The following is a 12,136-nucleotide window of genomic DNA, read 5'->3' as shown; positions in this document are numbered from 1 at the left end:
TTAATTCCAAAGATTATTAATTCAGTTTTCAGGATGAAAAATATTCTTCAAACCACAAACTAAAATGAAAATAATACATTTATCCTTTTTTTATTAAACAGAAAAATATGAATAGTTGACTACGAAAAACTAACCCTATGCATTATCTTTAATTTCTAAAAGTATAAATTTTATCATACAATAAAAAGCAATCAAGCTTTATCTATTTCCCTATTTGTAAGCTAAGAAGAAGAAGCTAAGAAGAACAAAATACACTCAACCAGAGTATCTTTTCAGTAACTCCATATACTTTGTTTGCTGGATTTCAAAGCAAGCTTCTCAATAAAGAAAGAGACATTTGAGGTTTGCTTAAATTGGCTTTGTAAACATGTTTTATTTCATTTTGAAAAATGAACAAAGTATATACAATATGCATATACACAAAACTTTCAATTATATGTATTAATGCAAATTAAATAAAACAGCTGTGTCACAGAAACATATAAGAACCACCATGTTACAAGACTATGAAAACACTAACATCAAAACTTCCATTCATGAGACTTCCGGTTTGCAAGGCTTCGGCGGCGGCAGGAATCTGCGATTGTGTACGGTTCCTGCTGCGCTCGCCGCCGAAGTGCCTCCAATCCAACTGGATCTGGAGGATATGGTTGCCCCATAGAGGCACCCGAAGATAGAGGAGATCCGGGTAGGGGCTCACAAATCCCCTCCTCAGCTGGCTAAACTCCTTTTTCCCAAGGCGGTGGAGCGGCAGTCAGCAATGGCCACCACAAAGAAGCCTGCAGCCGGATAAGATTGTGCAGGAGAAAGTCAGAGAAAGTGAAAGTTTTTGGCTGATCCGGGACAACAAGGAACTTTTAAACACCCTGGAAATTTAATCACCTGAATGATACATTGTTTCCCAAGAAGACTGCAAAGTGGCGGAAGAAAGTCTGAAAGGGAAAGTTATTTTCTCTCACTCTCCCTCCCCACGGAAATAGCAGATGGAAATCTGAAAAACCTGCTTGGGCATAGAAGGTAACTAAACTTGAAATTTAAAGCCAAGGGGATAAAAGATTTCTGAAAATTGGAATTAAAAACTAATATTTTTTTTTGCTATAAGTGGGAGGGAAGAGGTAAAGAACTTATTTTAAGATTGTATTGAAGGAGACTGCTTGGAGTTTATAAGACCAGAAATACATGGCAATAAGACTTCTAAAAAATTACTTTGGAACTGTGTAATTGAATTCTACCCCAGCAAGAGAAAATATAAAAAGAAGACAGTGCTAAATGAAACAGTTTGTCCTGATTTGGATTGCTTTGTGACTTTGGGATTTTTGAGAACTATTCCTTGAAAGATTTAAAACATTTGGGTTGTTCTTTAAAAAAATGGCATTATCTGTTGAAGAATTGCAAATGGAATTTAAAAAGCTAAAAGAAGAGGAACAAGAAGGCAAGGGCTCTTCTGGATCTATTTTTCACTTTTTAGAAATGGCGATTTCTACCTACCAAGAAATACAACAAGAAAGCTGGGATGAAGAAGAAGAAGCCATCTTTAATGGACAAATAATCTTAGTTGAGGAAGAAAAAGAAAGGGGGAAGAAAATGGAGAACTCAGAACTTAAAAAGCAACCAAGAAAGGGAAAAATAAGATGAAAAATCGATACAATGTCAGAAAGCAACAGAAAAGAAATACAACAGAGAGGGGAGATTAAGAGAGTGGAGTTTGGGGGGGCAAAAAGGTAAGAAAGGGAAAAAGGAAAGAGAAGTCATAAAGGTTTAAAACAAGATGTTAAAAGACAGGTTTTTTTCAGAGATAAAGGGTAAAATATAATTTAAAAAAAAGATTCTGCAAAAGTACATAAGACTGTATTGTAGATATTAGTATTTGAAATCGAGTTAGAAAACTGAAATATTATATGAGTTAATAATACATTAAAGGGAATGTATAAAAATGTTTAAGAATTAACAATAGAGTTTAATTTCCTATGGAACATTGTTTTTACTATATTATAAACTTAATCTTCTTTTTTTGTTTTATTATTCTAAAATGTAGTACTTAGAATGTACTAAGCAGATGAAATAGATAAAATAGAATTAAGAGAGTGAATAGAAAGTATATAGAAAATATAGAATGTTAAATAAGATATGAAATAGTATATTAAGTGAGCATGAATTTGATTTATGTCTGTACAAAAAGATGTAACCTGGGGTAAGCCGCTTTCCAAAAAGAAGTTTTATGTATTTATGTTTTGTGTTTTGTTTGTCTATGTTTGAATTAATAAAACGCTAGAAGAATGTTGGAAGAGAATAACAAAATTATAAATAAGACAGATGGATACAATGAATATATACAATCCAAGGCAAAAGAAATATAATTGAATAGAAGGAAAGAGAAGTTGGAAAAAGATATGAGGTTGAACAGATAAGATAAATATACATATTAAATCGTGCTTGTATGGAAATGTGATAATTTGGAATTATCCTGTCTTTAAATAAGACGTTTTATTTGTTTTTCAGAAAAGATGTCATGTTATTATATTCTACGTTTTGTTTGTGTATTGTTTTAAAAAATTAATAAAATTTGTTTAAAAAAAAAACTTCCATTCATATTCTAAATATGACAAATATTTACAAATATTCTGTCTAAATTAAGAAAGCAACTTAGTAAGGTTTTAAATGTAAGAAAGAAATATATCAAGAACAAGTTATAATTAACTAAAGTATAGAAATTTTGACAGTAAAGTAAAAGGTGAGATAGGAGAAAAAAAGTATTTTTATAATGTTTACTTGACCCAATAATTCATACAGTTATCTGGAATTTTGGATCTAAAGTAACAGCCCATCTACTATTAGTGACAAAAGTAATAAATCTGCCTTGCTGTTGACAAGAATGTTGATTTCAGAAATAATTATGCTAGCAGGAAATATTTTTGCAAATTTAGGACTATTGACAGTGCTTTAATATACTTTCTTTTTCATTAAATAATCCCAAGCATCCCTGGCAAAATTAACAACATGCACATATAAGAATGTAAACGAACTCAATCTTATTTGCCTGAGGATATAAAGACCAATATCATACATAATTCTTTATAACAACAAATAACTTGTTCAGTTTATATCTAATCACACAGTTAAAGTGAATTAAAAATAGTACGTAAACAGGAAGCAATTCCCACACTTAGTAATACAGATAGTGTTACCTGGTTGGATAATGAAACGTCTCAAGCAAACAACCAAGCACAAAGAGCATCAAGGATCCAGTAAAATAAAATGATTAAACAGAACATTAAAAGCTAGGCTAATCTCAAATTTGACTTTTCTGTGATGCTGTAGCATCATCAGGAAGGCTTCTTGAAGCCTTTGGAAAAATCAGGAGGCCTTATTGTTGCAATCTGCAACTTTTCAATCATTAACAATCCCTGAAATAGGAAAATAGAAATAATTACAGATGTACAATATATATTATAAATGGTTTAATTTTTCATAAAGACCAATCAGAAAAAGTGGCAATTTCGTGGCAATCTTAGCATGCCCAATTCTTTTTTTTTATTTAAGTTTTTATTGGTTTTTAAAAACAAACATAAACAAACAAAACATAAAAACATCAAGCCATCTTCCATATGTATACATACAGTGTGCTGGTTGGTTTACAGATTGTTTTGTGCTTCCATTTTGTAGTCTTCAATTACAATTACATTGCATATAATCTCATATTTTCAATCAAAAATTAAATACCTTAGTATCATTATTAATCAATCATTTGACTATACTTTTATTCATTCATGTTTTACAAGATAATCATAATTTACTTAGTTTGTTTGATAACATGCCCAATTCTTTTTGTCAGCTCATTACAATGCACATGCCATTCTAGAAAATCATCCAATCCCAGGAATAATCAGCAAAGCAGGAGGGTGCACATACTTCACTGCACATACAAGGGTGTTCATACCTCTTCCTGGATTCTAGGAATTCATTTTGACTATTACTTTCCCCCTCTAAAAACAACCATTTCATAGATACATTTCACCAGGAAAATACATTATGCAAGAGCCACTGTGGTTAGAACAATGCAAAAGTCTTTTGCAGCTGTTAGCTGCTTACACAGAATTTCAAAATGCTAAGTTCAAGCTGAAGTGAAAATGCTTTCCCACATCTTCTAATCCATTGAAATGTATTGAGTAGAATTCTGTGTATGGCAAGATTATCTTTCAAGATAAATTCCATAAGGATAGTAAACTTAAAATTATAAAACTATATTTTTCTTGTTCATTTTTGGCATTCTGATTTCTCGGATCTTGGGTTAGGATAGTTGGGGGCCAGGGGTGGGATTCAAATTTTTAAACAACCGGTTCTGTAGTCATGGCTTAGTAGGTGGTCATGGCTTGGTGGTCCTGTGACTGGCTGGGCGTGGCCAACTCAACATCACTCACATCAAGGCACCATCTCCTTGCCTGGCCTCTCATGACTGTGGGAATGCTGCAACAGTCGTAAGTGTGAGAAACGGTCATAAGTCACTTTTTTCAGTGCCATGGTAACTTCAAATGGTCACTCCACACAAGCAAAGTACCAGCAAAGGAGGAAAAAAAATCTCCAGAGAAGTTCCTGAGACAGGAAGTCTAGTCCCACCAAGAATGTAATAACAGTTAATGGAGAGGCAATTTCTGTAAGGAACACCAGAATGTTTCTTTCCTGCCTTCCTTACAGGATTAGGCCAGTAATTTCTTCTAACAACTGGTTCTCCGAACTGCTTAGGGTGAATAGGTGCAAACCGGTAGAATTCCACCCCTGTTGGGGGCCCTGCCCATTGTATATGACTGTGGTTTGCCAAATCTACCATTAGTTCTTGTTGTTTACTTTTTAACTATATTGTTTTTATTCTGTGGGTTTTACTGTATGTTACCCTGAGTCGGTTGGAGTTGGGCATTATCTAAATCAAGTATTCAACCCAAACTATTAAAGATTAATTCACAATAGGCCAATCTATAGTATGTTTATGCTATGGTCTAATGTGGTGTTCAAAACTGTATATTTCTACAAAGGAACTTCCGTACCTCCCTTTCTCAAAAGTAGACATATGGATGCGTAGACAGACAATTGGTAATGTATACATATATATATCATAATTTTATGTTGGTTTCCAAGAAATCTTAATTGGCTCTTACCACAAAATGGCCAAGAAGCCATAGAGCTCAAGTCAAAATATCTCAGAAGGCTTGTAATGCCTTTACAGTCAAATAGGAGAGCAACCCATTACTTTATAACAATGGAACAATGATTAATTGCAGAATGGTCCTTTTATTTTCATTACAAACTTAGTGTTGCCCACCCTTTGAAATATGTAACTGAGAATAATTTGTTAAAATTAACTAAATTATTTCCACAGAGCTAAAATTAAAAAGTAATTTTTTTAAAAAAAATACATATGTTATAAAAGGTGTGTAAGAAGAATAAGTAAAATTCTCATTTACAAAAAGCACAATTCTTGCATTTAATGCTAATTACCTAGCACAAAATTTGGATAAAGAGTTATTTTGCCAGCTTAATTTCTTAGTTTTGTTTAACATTCAGTGGTTGGTTTGCTGACTTTTTAAAAAAAGTTTACTTAGACTAAAAATCTGCAAACTTCAAAGTTGTTGCATTCTATACAACATAGTATGGCATTACATCCTCAGAAACCTCTTCCAAAATATGAACAGATCTGCAATCTATATTTTAATAAAAAAAAAACAATACATAAATAGGTTTCAAACATAACCCATAGATCAATTACAAGAGTTAATTTTTTCTTTGAATCAGAGAAGTCACAGATCATCAAGATATCAAGTCTCGTCCACAGAATTTCCCTGTTCATTGTTCCTGCTGCCCACATGTCCATTACCACTCACATTCAGGTCACCATTATGGATATCCTCTGACACATGACGTGCAAATGTATAGTTCTCACTATCAGTTACAAGCATGTTTGTTGATTCCTGCTGGTCCAGACTCTTAGATATTTTTCTGATTGGAGGGGGGGAAGGTGGTGTAGTACTTACTGGTCCAGAAAAGGGCCTGTATACCCCTACTTCAGCCATCTCTGATCTTGCAGAATTATCAAGCAGGTGCCCATAAACCATAACATCCTCAATGACTGCATAGACATGAGAATCATTCTTCTTCCTTTCCTTTTTAAAAATGCCCTGCCTTCCAGGTAACAAGGTGTTGACATTGGTATTATAAACTCCTACCACTGGCTTATGGCTTTCCTTTCTTTTGCTGAAAAAAAGAAGAGAAAGTAAGTTTTAAAACAATACACATTTGGATTTTATTCTCTCACAAATTTTCATGATGTTGATTTACAAAGCTTATACTCTCATTTTGCTTAATTAAAAGATGACTCATTTAGCTTTCTTCCATGATTCTTCCACCCCAGGGGGGGGAAATGGATCTCACAGATATCATCAACATCTTACAAGTTTTAGCTCTTTCTGAAAGCCAGCTTCTACTTTTTCCTGCAGATTTTCACAAGTAGTAAAAACAAATTCATATATCCCAGGCAATTAACTAAAAGCTGGCAGATTAGTCTATTTTGTGAGGTTTGCAACCTTAATTCATGTAAACCAAATGGCTGATGTAGTATTATTTCAATATTATTTAATTTTTAATGGCATATTGTGAAATGATATATTCTTATAACTTTATTAGTTTATTCATCTACTTTAATAGAAAAACCCTAAGGTTAAATTTAACTGCCAATGAATTATTACCCATGGCCAGCAGGTTATATGCTCTAGCAAGTGATAACATGCAGAAATCTTATTAATAAAGAAAACAGAAAACACAAGATACTCAGTTCAGCCCAAGAACTCAGAAAATAATTATGTTTTAACACTCTAGATAGAAAGAATCTAATCTGGTCATATAGGGGAAAATTTCACAATATGTTTTTTTTTCTTCTTGCTGTATAGCCCTTAGTCTAAACGTCTTTTTGGAGAATCAATGGATTTCCTATCTCATTTTCCCACAGAAAAATGATCCCAACTACTTTGAGTAATTTATTAATTTCCTGTTAATGAGATTCCTGTTACCATTTCCTCTTAATGAAAATTTCCATTTTATGTATGGCCTAAATCACATAATAGAAAACAGAACATTGTAGAATTTTGAGTACAATGTGCTTCAGATTTCTATCAGCTTCCCTGAGCATCAGTTAAATCTTGCTGGCCATTTTAGAAGCAGGATTGTCTACAGACACAGAGAGCACAGTCATGACTGTTTCATCATAGCATGATTTCCACTAGCAGGAAAAAATGAAGAAACTTGGGTTTATCCCTTTCTGAGTAAATGCTGATTGACTTAATGACACATAAAGCTGGCTGGGGTGCTTTGGGAACTATCTGACATATTAATAAAAAGGAAGGGAAGCTTGCAGGGAGGTCACTGAGTTTGTGGCAAAGCAGTGGTAGAAACCACCATATCTAAGAGATTACCTTTGTATCTTCATTATGGAGACTCTCAAAGAAAAGTATTTTTATTCCCCCAAATTACTAATCAGTAAGCATTATTGAGAGAAAATCCTAACAGGTTTGGAATTATAACCATTCTTTGAGAAAATTTCTGAAAATTAGTACAAAAAAACCCAAGAAATCCTAGAAGAAACCATGCACAAAGATCTCTCTGACAAATTGAAAGACAAAAAGGACAAGAACAAAAAATGGAAAAAAGGACATACAACTAAGGCAGAATATTGGCAGATAGCCAGAATCTGCAAACAATAGAATAGAATAGAATACTTTATTGGCCAAGTGTGATTGGACACACAAGGAATTTGTTTTGGTGTAAATACTCTCAGTATACATCAAGGAAAAGATATATTCATCAGGAGTCAAGAATCATAAGGTACGACACTTAATGATAGTCATAGGGTACAATAAGCAATCAATCATTCTAGGAAACAGTCAATATAAATTGTAAGTATACAAGCGACAAAGTTACAGTCATACAGTCAAAAGTGGGAGGGGATGGGTGATAAGGAGTGATGACAAGATTAACAGGAATGTGCAGACTTTGTAATAGTTGAACAGGGTTGAGGGAATTATTTGTTTAGCAGAGTGATGGCTTTCAGGAAAAACTGTTCTTGTGTCTAGTTGTTCTGGTGTGCAATGCTCTATAGCATTGTTTTGACAGAAGGAGTTGAAACAATTTATGTCTGGGATGTGAGGAGTCTGTAAATATTTCCACAGCCCTCTTTTTGACTGGCGCAGTATACAGGTCCTTGATTGAAGGCAGGTTGGTAGTAATTGTTTTTTCTGCAGTCCTAATTACTCTCTGAAGTCTGTGTCTGTCCTGTTGGGTTGCAGAACCAAACCAGACAGTTATAGCAGATGACAGATTCAATCATTCCTCTGTAGAACTGGATCAGCAGCTCCTTGGGCAGTTTGAGCTTCCTGAGTTGGCGCAGAAAGAACATTTTTTGTTGTGCTTTTTTGATGACATTTTTTGATGTTTAGGTGTCCATTTTAGGTCATGTGATAATAGTAGAACCTAGAAATTTGAAGGTCTCTACTGTTGATACAGTGTTGTCTAATAAGAGGTGGTAGTATGGACAAAGTCATGAAAGCAAAGGCTCAGAATAAACAAAGACTTGCAACAAAAGTCAAGGATAATTTTAAAAAATTCTTCCAACGTATAAATAACAAGAAAAAAAACAAGGAAACAGTTGATGCACTAAAGAGAGAAGAAAGCTTAAATCATAATCCTTCACTGCTTATTTTCAACATTTCAATACTCTCTCCTAATGCCAAACACCATATCGGTTAAACAATACCTAGTAATTTCATTAGTCAATTTCCTCCCCAATTTTGTTTTTTTTTTTAAATAAAAAATTCTCAGGTTTCACATCTCAGTACAAACATGACCATAGTTATCTATTCATTTTATTTATTCAATTTCATTTCACATTATCCTTATTAGTATTAAATATTAAACTTATCTTATCCAATTCCAATTCATATTATAACTTGTTTCATTTTTCTTAAAATATTCTCATATCTTATTTTACAATGTTATCTAAAATTCTCATCTCATTTCTATGTTCATTTCCCATACTATCTTTTTCTGTCACATTTGCAATTTTATCAATCCTTATTTTATTAATTCAAAATTGTCCTCTCTGGTAAATAATTCGAGCTAGCCACCTTCATTCTATCTTAATACCAATCTCCCTATTTATAACACAAACACACACCCCACACGCACATCAGATTCTGCATTACATTTTCTCCATCACCTTATAAGTCATCTATGCATTACAAAAGTATTAATCTAATCAATTAATTATAGCAACTGATATTAATCTTTCCATAATGGTTCTCATTTCATCATTTTTTTCTTTTCTTATACATCGCTAATCATCAATTAATATACAATATTCTTATTATAAATTCCCAATTCCATATTTATTTCATTGTTCCATGTCTAATATAGTGATAGTCCTTTAATAGAAAAAGAGAAAGAGAAAAAGGAACTAAAAAACCCCATATCAGTTACATACTTATCTATTTTCAATACTTATTCTTATATATCACAACATATTATCTTGTGGAATCCCTATCCTTTATTTTCTACCTATTATCTCTCACTCTTGTAACTGTAATTTCTTTTCATCCTTGTTTGCTTCCTGTTTCTCTTTATTTTCTGGTCCTTTCTCTTAATTCGCTTTCCCCCCATTCTTATTCCCCTCCATTTCTCATTCCAATTATTAAGTTTATCCCTCCCTCTTTCAATTTTTCTTTTGTACTTCCCTTTTCTGCTTCTTCCCTCTCCTTTTTTTCTTTTTCCGAAGCATTCCCCCCTCTGTTATTATATCAGACCACAAATTTTTGATTTTAATTCCTTTCCCCTCCGTTTAAATAATTGCTGCTCCCTTTGTTCTTCAAAGCTGGCTTCTTCTTTGTTAAACTCCCCCCACCCCCAGTTTACTTTGTTCTTCTACAAGCTGAGTCATCATTTCTAATATCTGTAATACGTAATTGCACATTTCAAGTTTAATTTTCATCATTTCCCTTATCTTGCAACTCCAATCTTATTTCAACAAATAATTCCTTCATTATATCTTCTCCTTTTTTCCTTTTCTTCCTCTTCCTTAATAGATGTATTTCTCTTCCTTAATAGATGTATTCAATCACAAAGTCCAGTGTATTATTTCAGCCAGTGTCTTTTAAGTTTATTTTCAACAATCAATGACCTTAAATCTTTGTTCCAGGTCTGCTAGTTGGTCCTTTCCCAACTGTTTCCCAGGGTCACCGGGTGGTTCTATGACAATATTTTCAAATATCTTTCCCTTTGTAATATTCTAATGTCACTTTCCAGGGTTTTTATTTTATTATAATGGAGTTTCTTTTACTTTCTTTTAAGTTCCAAAGTCCAATTTCTTAGAAAGACCAAGCACTTTTTAAAGACTCACTGAAATTTTTCCTGTACTCTTTTGGCACTCTTTTGAGTCTTTTTCCACAATCCACTCCCTCCTTAACTTTAGTTTTCTTTGTTAAATATAATATTTTTATTAAGTTTGCTAATTTCAATCATTAGCTATTATTTCTTTTCTTTTCAATACACTCAACTTCAGCATTTAGTTATGCCCTTTAAGTGCTAGTAATCCAATAGTTGTCCAGTTTAATTTCTAAACCTTTGTTGTGTTCAAATATTTTCCTTTAAATTTTCTTCTTCAAGTTAATCCAATACAATAATTCAAGCCAATTTTATAAAATCCAATTTTCTTCTCACTTTCTCTGGTTGCCGCTTCCACATACTTTCCTCCAAAATAGTAATTTATTTTTTAATACCGGGGTACCTCAAAATCCATGTATTTTGCCTGGTTCACATGCTACTTGCTACTTCTCTGCTCCAGCACAGTCTTAGTTTCCCGGACTGTTCTTTGTCTTCGTGGTGGCCATTTTAGGGCCACCGCTACAACTTGCCTTTGTGAGGGGTTTTTCCTGTCGGGGAGGGGAGTTGCAGCTCCCCTCAACCCTCCAGGCTATTCCCCCCTTCTTCACCACCCCTCCAGGGTGGTTCTGGTCCCAATTGGGACCCTCCAGCAAGTGAGCTCGGGGCAAAACTGTGCACAATTGCGGATTCCGCTCTGACGATGTACAAACTGGAAATCTCCTGATTTTAAATTACTGCTATAATTTATCATCAAGGAGACGTGACGCTATTTCAGAATATTCTGCATCAGATTTTAGCCTTGAATACTGTGCATTGGGAATGGAATTTGATAATCTATTTCAGACCTTGTAATATTCTAAAAGAGCCCTGATTCAGATACACAACTCTTGTCATGACATCCCTGCATACAGGACAACATATAGCAAGATCTTTTACTCTCCCTCTTCAGACATTCTTTTCAAGTTTACCTGCAACCCCTATGGACAATCTGAAATTCCTGGCCTGACTTCTCTTTTTCCCTCAGCCTTCCCATTGATACCAAATTGCCATGCAATTAATGGCAAGAAAAAAACGTAAAGAGTTTTGTGTTTCTTCCCCATGTAGCTCATCGACTTGGAATTGGAGGGAGAGTAACGGTGACAGTGGAAAAACTAGAGCTGGAAGAGTCTTTTCTACTTGCCTCTTCCAAGGCAATTTTCCACTTAGCTCCCAAAACAGCTATTTCTGAGAATATTGTGAAGTATTCTTCCTGGAATGGGAAGTATCTGTCTTTCATTCCAACAGATAAGAGCCTCTAAAGAGAGTGTCAACCCTGAAGCTGACCTGACTGAAGCCATTTTTGACTGCTTCAATGTTGCCATATTGGAGCTGAGGAAAAGGGAGGGGGAATTAGAGATAATGGGGATTTTGTAGCCAAAACAAAAAAACTTTCTCTTGGGAACCAAGGACATTCTCCTATCTGGTCAGAGGAAAGTGGAGTGATGTCACCAGGCGATCAGACAGCACTGTAATTGGACCGTGTAACTGACTGTTTTGTACTTTTAATTAGGTGAAAACTGTGGGAAACTCCAGAGTCGGTTTTCACCAGATCTGTGCCAATATGATTTAGCCAATAAAGTTATTCTTTGAGGAATCTACCTGCCTCAGAGATTTGCTTGCTATGGGTGTATTACTTGGAACCCTGACAGAGAGATGATATAACTGCCACAGATGCAACCCC

General features: G+C 34.1%; 1 protein-coding gene across 3 annotated transcripts in view; it reads right to left on the bottom strand.

Moving 5' to 3' along the window:
- Positions 1–3,445: 3,445 nt before the first annotated feature.
- CDCP1 (CUB domain containing protein 1) overlaps positions 3,446–12,136 on the bottom strand; it is a 64,995-nt gene continuing 56,304 nt past the window's right edge. For 2 of the 3 annotated variants that reach the window (XM_087916750.1, XM_087916751.1), the window contains exon 8: positions 5,264–6,243. In XM_087916750.1, coding sequence (XP_087772876.1) covers positions 5,808–6,243 — 436 coding nt within the window. In that variant the 3' untranslated portion in view covers positions 5,264–5,807. Of the gene's footprint in view, positions 6,244–12,136 lie in introns of all 3 variants that reach the window. The other variant, XM_087916749.1, reaches the window with a different exon arrangement.

The sequence above is a fragment of the Pseudonaja textilis genome, chromosome Z, assembly GCF_049901715.1.
Source record: "Pseudonaja textilis isolate UNSWEBS1 chromosome Z, rPseTex1.2, whole genome shotgun sequence".
NCBI classification, from domain to species: Eukaryota; Metazoa; Chordata; class Lepidosauria; order Squamata; family Elapidae; genus Pseudonaja; species Pseudonaja textilis.
The sequence above is the reverse complement of the archived record's forward strand: the minus strand, read 5'-3'. Positions and strand labels throughout refer to the sequence as shown.